The sequence below is a fragment of the Varanus komodoensis genome, unplaced genomic scaffold, assembly GCF_004798865.1.
Source record: "Varanus komodoensis strain SLA01 unplaced genomic scaffold, ASM479886v1 scaffold41, whole genome shotgun sequence".
Classification (NCBI taxonomy): domain Eukaryota; kingdom Metazoa; phylum Chordata; class Lepidosauria; order Squamata; family Varanidae; genus Varanus; species Varanus komodoensis.
Genome location: NW_025335954.1, coordinates 1,785,062 through 1,797,198, shown reverse-complemented (window position 1 = coordinate 1,797,198; position 12,137 = coordinate 1,785,062). Strand labels below are relative to the sequence as shown.

The 12,137-nt window shown below is 44.6% G+C and overlaps 1 protein-coding gene across 1 annotated transcript; it reads left to right on the top strand.

Moving 5' to 3' along the window:
* Positions 1 to 1,651: 1,651 nt before the first annotated feature.
* Positions 1,652 to 9,621, top strand: TSFM (Ts translation elongation factor, mitochondrial). Its single transcript, XM_044443308.1, has 6 exons — positions 1,652 to 1,744; positions 3,530 to 3,676; positions 4,870 to 4,998; positions 5,614 to 5,736; positions 7,948 to 8,032; positions 8,969 to 9,621. The coding sequence occupies exons 1-6, from the start codon at positions 1,652 to 1,654 to the stop codon at positions 9,385 to 9,387; spliced, it is 996 nt and encodes a 331-aa protein (XP_044299243.1). The 3' UTR covers positions 9,388 to 9,621.
* Positions 9,622 to 12,137: the final 2,516 nt, after the last annotated feature.

Here is a 12,137-nt window from a genome sequence, read left to right as displayed (position 1 = left end):
CCTCTGTCTGTGCACCTGTTTGTTTAATGCATGGGAAGATATTTCAGCATTCATGGTTCCCCTATATTTACATTTTACATTGATATCCCAGCATTCATGGTTCCCCTATATTCATCACAAATAGTTCATTAGCTAAGGAGAATTCTCTACATGCTGTTTGGCTCTTGTCAGTGGTTCTGTTGTCAATGGCCAGTTTATCTAGTTTTATTGTTTAGTTTTAGGTTTAAAATTCTTAACATGGCATATATTATTGGACTTAACAACAACCCTGCAGTGTAGGTTGATGCAGGTCTTGCATTGGCCCAGGGAAGTGGAGAGACAGCTGAGGGAACATGGTTCCCTTAAGGTCACCTACTGAGCTCATATTTATTTATTTACTGCATTTGTTCCCTACTCAACAACAGATGTTCTCATTGTGGTTCTCTACATAGCGCTGATGACAATCATTCATATTTAAGTTGTGACTTGAGCTGGGGCTTCCCAAGCCATGGTCTTAATCACTGAAAATGGGAATCGCAATGTTGCACAATTTCCTTGGGCCCAACACAAGTCCAGAAATAGATGGGAAGAAAATCCACGTAAAAACAGTTGTTGTGGAATAATCTGTTTGTGGCATTCACATCCTCTTAAAAGGTTTGCATAATACCTCTTCTGTGTACTCAATTTTATATTCTGTTCAGCCCCTGGGAATTGGTCTGTAGTAGTTCACTATCTGAATCAAAACCATCTTGACAGAACTGACATTTAGCCAGTTTTATTTTAATTAGAGTCATTGGGGGAGGGATGGTGGTGTCTGCATTCATAGTTCTGGCTTCAATTGGAAAATAATGCAAATTAGAAACATAGAAATAAAGCAAGTCAGAAGGGGCCTCCTGGGCCATCTAGTCTGACCCCCGGTTCCAGCCAGCTCTGTTCACGTAAACCCCAACATGTGGTTGTCCAAATTAAAATATATCACTGGAGTATTGGGAGCCACTTAGAGATCTGGTTCAGAGAGCTGGATGGGGTTTGTGAACAATTCAGTAGCGAAGAGGATGCAGTGAAGAATTAAGATGGACACATCTTAATTTCCATTAAGATGGAAATGAATAAACCTTCATTAATTTGGAGTTCAAGGGCCGGAGAATAGCCATTAAAAATGATGGCGTCCCCCATGTACAGTTCATTGGAATGGGGGCTTGCGACACAATGCTACGTACGGTTATGGAAAAGAGCCTCACACAGTTCGGTGGGGCTTCCTTCCTGGCAAGAAGGTACAGAGCCGCAGCCTTCGCTTGTCAGCAGCGAAGCGCGACGCGGGAAGCGACGCTCCCCGAGTGCTTTAATGACTTCCGGTGAGCTGAGTACGCGCGAAGCAGCGACTCATCGGGGGTCCCCCGAAAGGGTTTCTCACAGCTGGGACTGTCGTCAATTCCCGCCAATTCCCGCCAATTCCGAGGCAGCTCTTGATTGAAATCGCCCTGGAGCTAGAAAGCTCCCTCTCGATAGGGCGAGGGCTTCCACCCGCCCCTTTTCCTGCCCTGCAACCAATAACAATCTCGATAGTCTGCAACCAATTAGGTTCCTGGAAAAAGGGGTTGATTCCTGCGCGCGCGGCTCCCCCCCCCTCGGCGCCGGAAGAGTCACCTGTCACGACCCGTAGTAGCTGATGATGTATAATGCAAGCGCCGTCAAGATGCAGCGGATGGCCGGGCTGGCAAGGGCGTTGATTTTTTCTGAGAAAAGAGGTGCTCCGGTGGCGCAGGTGATGGGATAAGGCGATATGATGCTCGCGGGGCCCGGATCCAGGCGCCTCTCAACTGGGAGCTCGGGCGCTTTTCCTGCGCAACGTGCTCCTCTTTCACTCCCGGGGCAGCTCCTTCCTCCCCGGGAGGTTTGTGACACCGGGCGGCCGCAGGTTCTCTTAGGGATGAGCACAGTGCCAGTATGCAGAGGAGACTTTCGTCCTATGGCAGCTTAGTGATGGGGAAGACTTCTGTTTGTTACTTATTCGTGTAGTTCACGTGCTTAGTATTCAGTGAAATATTTAGTATTAGCACTTATAAATCAATTTAAAAAATGTAAGCGCTGCACAGATTTTAAAAGGTAAAATTGCCCCTGTGTAAAGGATCACAATCTAATAGACATAATACAAAAAGGCGGAGGAGAGCAAACATTGGAAAAACTGTTAATGGATTGTTTTCTCTCTTGGCGAGATACTCTTCCAAGAAAACAGGCAGTTCCATTTTATATTGAACAAACAGAGGTTGATTTTCACTACTGGGCTTCCCTTCTCCCTTCCTTTCTGTGTGCATCCCTAGACCTGATCTAGAGGGTCTCCTGACTCTTCAAGCAATGCTGTTTGGGGAGCGGGGCTGCAACAGAGAGAGAATCCATTCTGCCACAACTGTGTATCTCACTGGTGAAAATTTACAGTTGGATATGTATATGCTAATTGTTGGACTGCCCTTGAAAATGGCCAGGAAGCTTCAGTTGGTACAAAGCTGAGCAGCTTGTCTGCTAACAAGGGCTGGCTGACAAGAACACATAATGGCAGCCCTTTGCCAACTACATTGACTGCCAATTGAAGTATGAGCCTGCTTCAAGGTGCTTATACTGCCATACAAAGCCCTAATCAGTTTAGGACCTGAATATCTGAAGGAACAGCTCCTCCCATACATACCTTCCCAGACGTTAAGATCATCCTCTGAGGTTTTTTATTGATGCAAGCTGCTGTGGGAGACAATAATTGTCTGAAAGGTTAAACATGCTAATAAAATATATGATTACATAATATGTTGTTCAGTTGCAAAGTCATACCCAGCTCTTTGCAATCCCATGGACAACTTTCTTCCAGGTTCTCCTATTCTCCACCATCCCCAAAGTCCACCCAACCCCACACCCACTTCCCCAGTGACTCTATCCAGCCACCTCAACCTCTGCTGTCCCCTTCTCCTTTTCTCTTCAATTGTCCCCAGCATCAGGGTCTTTTCCAGTGAGTCCTTCCTTCTCATTAGGTGACCAAAGTATTTGAACTTCGGCTTCAGTATCTGTCCTTCTAAAAAACAGAGTTGATTTTTTTTTTTATTCTGTCCATGGGGTTTTCATGGCAAGGATACTGGAGTGGGTTGTCATTTCCTTCTCCAGCAGTATTCACCATTTGTCAGAGATCTCTGCTATGCCCTGTCCATCTTGGGCGCTCCTGCATGGCATAGCTTATAGCTTCATTACGCTATGCAAGCCCCTTTGTCACAGCCCCTTTGTAGCCATGAAGGGGTATACAGTATAAGGTTATTTTAATATTATAATACATAATGCCTGGCTAGTGGCAGAAGGTCAGAGTGTTCTGTAGTCCTAGGACATCTATTAGTGTGATTGGTTTTGCCTAATGAGTTTGCAGAACTTTTAGTTCCCTAATTAAAAACTTTATTTCATGGGTAGTTATACCAGTTTTCAAGCAATGAGACCTGGAATGTGTACAACTGTTCTTTTGCTGTCAATGTTGGTGCATCTTTGACATCTTTTCAAGCTGGTTTTCCTTTCCTTGTAGTTATCTGGCTGGCCTCTAGCTCGTCTTATTCATGCTGGCTTTCTAGTGCAAGCAGGAAAGGAACAACTGGTAAAGCTTAGGAAGAAAACTGGCTACTCATTTGCAAATTGTAAGAAAGCCTTGGAGAAATTTGATGACCTCAATGAGGTGAGAACAAATCTTTGGGTATGGTGTAAAACACATATTTAATTATCTGCTCCCCACCTACTTCCCTCTGTGTTTAAAGTGTGCTTAAGACACAAAGGAAATTATGCAAAAGCATTTCCATGCAAAATGTATTGTACGGCTGCAGTTGTATGCATGCAGACAAGGGCTTAAGTCTTATTTAATGTAGTGGGCTTTATTCTATTAAAATGAATTCCACTATGGGTAAGATCCAGCTGAAGAGAATTTGTAAGCCGTGTTGCTTTATCTTGTGTGTGTACAGTCTGTTTGACTGAGGGGCATTGTTGAGTACTGACATTTTTGATGGCCTACCTGCCTCTTAAATCAAGAGAGCTTCCAGTATCAAATAGATTGCTCTGAAAGAAAAAGAGGAGCCCAGTGAAGAAAAGTATTGTTTATTTCCTTTATGTATGAAATACCCCATAGAAAATGGTTCTTCTGTGAAAATTAACTGAGGGAGAGGCACATACAAAAGAAATGGTGACATATGTAAATCACATGCCTCACAAAATAGCCAGTTGATCAGTGTGAATGACAGTCAGGTGACGGGAATTGTCTTCAGGCAGTCACAATTTTATGACCTGACCAAGCAGGAGCCACAGTCCAGTTATTTGATAGACCTTCCATCAGAACTAAATGTGGATTTGTTGTCTTCCAGAACTTCAACAGGTTGGATTGACACACTTGATACAGTTGAGCTGAAGTATAAGCATGATTGCAATGGAACAGTTAGTTCTGTAATCATATTCAATTAGGTATACTTGTTTTATGTAACACACACACACACTCTTCCATCTATAATTACTGTTACACATTTAAGTCAAGATACTTACATAAGATGTTTGCTTACAAGATAAATTCAGACAAGGCTATTTGATTATTTAGTAGTAGCACTGCGGGCAGGAGGGAGAAAAGGATACACTCAAACATGACTTCCTATGGCCCCAAAACCCTGAATGTGGAAAATAAGCATATCATTAAGAGAGCTGAGCTAGGACCCTTCTCTCTACTGTTCTAGCTTTCTGCCTGGAAGACATCTCTGGTAATAGACATGTATTCAAAGCCACCCTGTGTTGCATTCTGCAGCGATAGAACTCTGGCAGAATGCACAGGTTTTCATTTGGTGTTTGACTAGTTCTCTTTGTCTCAGTTCTAAAGTTCAGTTTTCTTTCAAGGCTGAAGTCTGGCTTCATGAACAAGCCCAAAAGGAAGGGTGGAGCAAAGTTTCCAAACTGCAAGGAAGAAAGACCAAAGAAGGGCTTATAGGACTACTGAAGGAGGGAAATTCTGCAGTGATGGTAGAGGTGAGCATTCTCGTTTCTGTAGGAAAATTCCTTGGTGTTGGGCAATCAGTTTTCAAGATCAATGTTGTGTCACATGGATGCACAGACAATTAATCAATGGGAGAATGGTTACTATACTTATCCTGTCTGTCTGTGCCCATGAATAAGAAATTTTGCTACACCAGTCTAATGGCTTGCAGAGACCACACTTGCAATAGAGATTGGCTACTGGATCTTTTTTATTTCAGAGCAGTCTCCAAATGCTAATAGTTCTTGTTTAAAATGTTGCTGACTGGAAAAGGAAGGGGATAAGATAGCATGCAAATGAGAGTGATTATAAGTAAGCGGTTATCTTATTACATTGATCAGAAGATTATAGAAAGATGTTTGAGAGGATCTCTTTGCTGTGATGGCAAACTCTTATGGGAGAGCTGTCTGCATTCAGACTTGCAGCATAATACTAAATCCATCCATCTTGGGAGAAATCAATGGAAAACTTGTAGGCACTGTGTTCAAAACTTAGAAATCCTGTCTTTTTTGCCTTTTTCATTTCCTCTTCAAAGTTTATTCCTGCTTTGTGAGCAATATAGCAGCAGGTGACTATGCCATTCAAAACCAGCTGTCTTCCTCTGCCAGGTGAACTGTGAGACTGACTTTGTGGCCCGAAATGCCAAGTTCCAGCACCTGGTTCAGCAAGTAGCGATTGGAACTATGCAGTATCAGCAAAGGACCAGAGGCCAGTTAAGCACCTATGCCAAGGTAGGAGCAACGTGAAGGGCTCACAATTTGAAATACCTAACACATTTGGATGGTTGATATTTGGCCCATCAGAGTACTGGCTCGGCTCCAGACTGACTTGTTCAGAGAGCCGTAATCAGTGGGATTGTAGTTATCTATAGCTAACTTAAGTCCCATTCTTTTCAGAGGGTCTTGCTCTAAGCATGACTCCCCTGGATTCAGAAAACTGTATTCAAGTGCAGAGTGTATGTTTCACCTGAATGGTTCCCATCAAGCCATTTCAGCAAAGGCAGGACCAGAAGATTATTGAACTGTAGAGTGGAAGAGACATTTGCAGTCCACCTGCTCACAGACCTTATCGTGGTGCCATTGAAGAGGCCTCTGGAGTGGGCAGCCCTCAGTGTGTGCCAGCCGCACCCTCAAAGCAGCACGAGAGATTTGTGTGCCACATAACCAGCCCCAGGAGTACATCTCTTGCCCAAAATGAATTGCTTCCCAAGGCTTTTGCAGAAGCACTGAAGTTCCCATGGTGCCCTCTCCCATAGTATAAGCTACCCTATGTTGGAAAACTGATTCCAAAGCACCCATGTTCTGAGGAACACGTTCTGCCTTGCATCCAGCTGCCAGGCCCTAAAACAGGATCTTGGGGGCAAATCCAACTTTTCCCATGTGCTGTTCCCCTCTCCTGCTGTCTATTGGCAATCACAGGGATTCTTCTGTGCTGCTGCTTCGTAGTGTGTAGGCTTTCCCGGTCACAGAAGCCACACATGCAGTGAAGGCAAGCTGGCAGGTCCCCCATGCTCCTCCAGCCCAGTGACGGGAATAATGTCATAAAACCACATGATCAGTCCAATTTGCTGTGCCAGACAAAGACATTTTGCTGCCTTTGTGGAACCCCCAAAGCCACAAAAACTCCTCCCACCTCATTTTGGACCAACACTTTTAAAAAAAGTCTTGGTGCACCATTCCAATGGCAGTTTCTGCCTTCATCCATTCCCTCCCTATGAGCTCCCAGTGCCGTCCAAAGCAGGTTGCCTCTCCCTGCTGCATGACCAAGCACTGAAGATTTAGTTGTAGGATGACTTCACAGTAGACAAGTAAACTCATTTGAGGGAGGGAGGGAGGGAGCGTGTGCGCGCAGTGGGTGAGACCCAGGCTTGCCTGCTGCACTTTGTTTCTGCTGATTGCACTCAGACCCGAGCCCCACTAACTGAGTGGCGGCCACAGCTCCGTTTGCCGGGCTTGTCCAAAAATGACTGGGAAATAAAATGTATTTTTCAGCACTGCCAAAAATGTGTGTTATTTTGGTTCAGACCTCTTTTGCTTCTTAATTGATTCCTAATGGTGCGGCTACTGCTGCTTTTAATTGTTTTTTAAAAGACCATTGATTCTCAGAAATAACGTCAGCTGCATCAGGGTAGTTTTGTTTTTCAACCTTAAGTACCGTATTTTTCGCTCTATAAGACGCACCTAGTTTTTAGAGGAGGAAAACAAGAAAAAAATATTCTGAATCAAATGGTTTATTTTTAGGCGGTGGGGGTGAGCAGTCCGTCTCTCCGTGCGGCCGGCAGGTTAAAGCCCGCGGCTCCTCCTCCTCCGCACCGCTCCCCCTGAGTGGCACAGCTCTCACCTGCACTGGGGGGGGGGGTGGAGCAGCACGCGCCGAGTGCGTGCTGGCCAGGTGGTGCCACGTGGTGCAGGCAGGCCGGCAGCATCCCAGGTGTTGGGCACACACACATTCGCTCTTTAAGACGCACAGACATTTCCCTTTACTTTTGAGGGGGAAATAGAGTGCCTTATAGAGCGAAAAATACGGTAATTCTGATTTCTTAGAAAACTTGAAATGCCTTTAGGAAAGAGGGTTACACAGTACCACGTCATTGGCTTTACCTCAAATGAGTTGCTTTTACTCTGAATTTTCTTAGAGCTGATTCACACATACTATCTTTTCAGAGAAAACATACCGTCTGGGCACAAAGCTTGAAATGCCTGTCTCATACATCAGTACTTCTTAGGAAGGCCAGATTTGCTTGAGTCTCCAGGTGAATGTACTTTTGGTGGCACACCAGCTGCATCCCTAGTCCAGGCCTCACTCATCTTCTTCCCCTTCCTTCATCCCATTTTAGGTATTGCTTGAGCAGCTTTCTAAGCAACTGTGTTAGTTATGAATCTAACTGTCCATATAAAGAAAAGGTTGTAAATTCTAATGCTTTTCCTTTGACTTCTTTTTAGTGTTTCTTAAAATCTAATGAGCTTTCTCAGCTCAGGACAGAACCTGATGGCTCTTTGCTAAGTGACCAGTTGGCTCTGGCTATTGGTGAGTGTTCTAGTGCTGAGTATGTTCAAGAAACAGGGACTAGTAGATAGCAGCTATTTTTACTTAATACATAATAAGCTTACAACTACCCCCCTCCTTGGCACTTAAGTTGAATTCTTTTGCTAAGACTGTAGTAGCTGGTGAAGGGAACTCTCAAGATGCTTCTGCCCTACCTCTTCTGAGCTTGCCATAGTTGCTTTGTACCTTATGTACCTCAGCCTTTAATCACAGTGGTCTGGTTCATAATGCTAAATCATGGCATAGGTTATTCAGTTCTGGGTTGTTGTGTTGTATGAATGGCTAACAAACCATGGTTTGTTAAGCTTGAACAGTCCAGAAAGGGAACCTATGATCTGTTGTTGGGGTTTGAATTCTGGGTTGTTTAAACCATGGTTTGCTGTTATGCGTAAAGCTAGAATTTGCCAGGTACAGAGGTCTGTAATAGTCAAAAAATGCAGCCACTTTTTATGCCAATACTATGGAGGCATTTGGAATACTTGGAGCAATATGGAGCAATGGAGAAGGGAAACAGACAAGTCAGGAACTGAAGAAACAAATCAAAGTTTCTTAGATCATTTGCACAACAAACTGGATAGGCAACATAAACCATGGGTTAGCTCTACATGTAAACCAGGCCCGTCAGTGACTGGGTTTGAAGGACTGGGAAAATAGGCCTCTATAGCTTATTTTCCCATCCCAGCATAAGTATTCTCCCCAGGCATGGTTTGTTGTGTTGTATGGACACAGTACGGCTTGCAGGGACAGATGGATTTAGAAACCACCCTGAAACCCATGACTGGGTTTCAGATAACATGGTAAAATTCACACAGTAATTCAGTGACATGTAACCAGCACTCACAGAATGGGTTATTTTCCTTCTCTGAGCATGCAAACTTCCCCTATGTATAACAGCTTTTCCCCCCTTTTTTTTGAAAGGCAAGCTGGGAGAGAACATGGCTATCAAGAGAGCAGCATGGGTATCGGTGCCAGAGAAGCTCTTCATTGGCTCTTACGTGCATGGGACGCTCCCAGAAGGAAACCCATGGCTTTCTAACATGATGTTTGGCAAATACGGCGCCTTAGTGATCTGCAGTCCTCCCGAACAGTGCCAAAAGTTGAACCTTGCCGAGCTAGGCTGGCGGCTGGGCCAGCATGTGGTGGGGATGGCTCCCCTCTCTGTCGGCTCTCTGGAGGATGAACCTGGTGATGATACTGAAACCAAGATGCTTGCTCAGCCATTCCTCCTGGAGCCGACTATCTCCTTGGGACAATATATTCAGCCTACAGGTGTATCTGTGCTGGACTTTGTGCGGTTTGAATGCGGAGAGGATACGGAGTCGGCAGAATCAGAGTAGACCATATTTTTATATTGAATAAGCAAACTGCTCACAGTTCCCACTTAGACCCCGTTGTGGTTAACAGATGCGGCTGGTGACGAACAAAAGCCACGTTGGTTGGATCCAGAATCCAGCTGTTAAACACGAGACCATTTTCCAATGCTCTGAAACAATTTCATAATATGTGATGGCCAAAGTGTGGCAAACAGATGTTTATGTAACAAATAAAGCTAACTCATCTTATCCTGTGAATGTAGCAGTGACCAGGATGAATACTGTGGCCACTGATTCAAGCCAATTGCACGCATTATATGATTCCAAGGGAATTTTGCTTCCGGTAAATGGGAAAAACCCAGAATACCTAACAATGCACGCAAGTAAACTACGTACCTTCAGAACGCTGCATTCCACAGAAAACATATTCCATATTGGGTAATTTGTAACTCTCTTCTGATTCTGCAGATGCTAGTAAATTTTTTATTTGCGGTATTATTTGTTGCACTAAATTTAGGGCAGTAGTGAGCCACTTGTGGCCTTCCAGATGTTTTGGCCTATGACTTCTGTGCTCTTTTCCCCTTGGCTGTGTTGGCCAAGGTTCATGGGAGTTGTAGGCTAGAACATCTGGAAGGCATCAATTCACCCACCTGTTTTCTTTCCTTATAGTAAAATAAGGAGAGTAGGGGGGCATAATAAAACAGAAAGCAAAATGTGTTTAAGTTCAGAGACAAGAAAAACTCATGACTGGATGTGTTTTGTAAAATAGAGCAAATCCTTTAAGCTCATTTGAAAACCCTGTAAGCCTCTCTCCTCTGAGATGTGGGGTGTTACTGTCCATTTTTTGAAAGTGCTTCAAAATTTGGGGTTGGTTGCTTTCCATTTGGCAACTACTGCCACTGGAACCTCTTTTATTGTAATATCAAAGCCTGAGACTTATTAATGGTTATCACCATTTAGTAATTTAAGGCTTCTGGCTATTATTTCCAGAGGCATTTCTCCTGCTGCCCTCTCTTCTTCCCAACCGTTCCAAACAGCAGATTATGCTCAAGTGGGAACGGCTTCTGATCTCTTCCCAGTCTGTTTCTCACAAAAGGTTTGGCTTAGTAGGACATTGTGTGCTTTTCCTTTCTGGTGCCTGTGCTGCTTGAAGGGCCATGTGCGGCAAAGTGGCAGCTGTGGTGGCACCAGTGTGAACATAATGAGTGGATGGCTCTGGGTTTTGCCACATAAATTGAAACTCCCCTGCATTCTGGAGTGTGACTGGGGAATATGACTGTGGCAACTTTAGTGCCCCATTTCAGTCACTGGACAGTCTACTTGCTTCTGTATCTATGCCCGTCTTCTCTGGCTCATTGCAACTTAAGCAGAAAGTGCATGGTTCTAGTCAAGGACAGTGATCCCTTCACTTTTTCTGAGCCCAGGCAATGTGTGCTGTAGGCTAATACCCTCTGCTTAGCAACAAATCTGTACGGCATAGCCTAGCTTTCAAAGGTGCCCTGTCTGTTAAGCAGCTGCTGCTGGCATAACAAGCCAATTGGAAGTGGCATAGGTTAAAAACACCAGAATTCCATATTAAGGAAACACAGTGCTGTGACCTTTGCAGGCTTGCGTCATATATTTTTGCTAATGTATCAGTGGGAGACAGCAAAGGCTGCTGTGAAACTCTAAACCTTGACTCATGGAGACGATTCACCCTGCCACCCATTATTCTAGCACATGGGCAGACAGAGAGTAGAAGTTTCAGACTGCAGCTCCCAACATGCGTGGCCATTGGCCATTCTGGGAGTTGAAGTCTGGGAACTGAAGGATTTCTATCCTCTGCTCACACCCTGTATTTAGTTGATGCTCTCATGTTTGGTTTAGCGTGTGATGATCTAATCTAATGATGGCCCACATGTTTTCAAGTCTCAATATCTTTAAAAAACTTTAAAGAGGACAACAGCAGTGAGACTTGGGCTGCTGACGAGTACACAGTGCAGTGAGCCGTAGGATTGTGTGCTGCTATATTTGCTTTTCTCGTGTTTTCCTTCAGGATGGCTCACCCATATACCGCAACCACTAGCACAGCAAGCTAAACAATAAAGCTTGAATCCTGAGCAGTGTGCTCTTTAATGGGGATGACAATTTGTTGTGCCTAATTGTAAGATGCCAGGGAAACACTCCCCATGACAGTAGCAAGGAAGCCCTTGACTCTGGAAGCACTGAGAGAGAGAGGAAGAGCAAGCTTTGCCAGGCCAGGCAATTCATGCTCTCTGAGCATTCTCACTTCTCTGTTGTGCCAGGGAAACGGATTAAACCACAGGGAGTGCACAGGTCCTTGCTCTTTTACATGCTAAAGCTGTGTGGAGAGGTTCTAGCCAGGACATAGTTCATTGTGACAGGGCCTGGCCTTTCTTCTGTTGGAGGGAAGGCTAACAGGTTCTCCACAGGGTCATTCGATGACACACATCCCCAAACTCTTTGGTCATTGAACGCATTTGGGAATCTGAGGGTATATTGTAGGTATTCTCAGACAATGGCTATTATGGGGAGGGGTTTGCACATTTACAAAATGGCTGGGTTGATGGACATGGCTGGTTAAAAAAATATTTCCCAGAAGACAAGTGGGCTGAAACGAAAAGAAAAATGGCTTGTCCAAGAACACAAGTACAAAACAGCAGGGCAGGGGTGGTGGTTCTGAGCTGCAGAGCCACTCTTCTGAACCCCAGTAAAGATGGTGCGGGAGGGCACACCCATGTGTCCCAGCCAGAATGGCCAGTGGTCAAGAATCG

What these genes read in the sequence shown, in the direction of transcription:
- TSFM (XM_044443308.1), top strand. Translation starts at nt 1,652, where the DNA reads ATGTATAATGCAAGCGCCGTCAAGATGCAGCGGATGGCCGGGCTGGCA. An exon ending in ATTCTGCAGTGATGGTAGAG is followed by an intron (nt 4,999 to 5,613) that starts GTGAGCATTCTC and finishes TTCCTCTGCCAG; the next exon opens with GTGAACTGTGAGACTGACTT. An exon ending in CCAGTTGGCTCTGGCTATTG is followed by an intron (nt 8,033 to 8,968) that starts GTGAGTGTTCTA and finishes TTTTTTTGAAAG; the next exon opens with GCAAGCTGGGAGAGAACATG.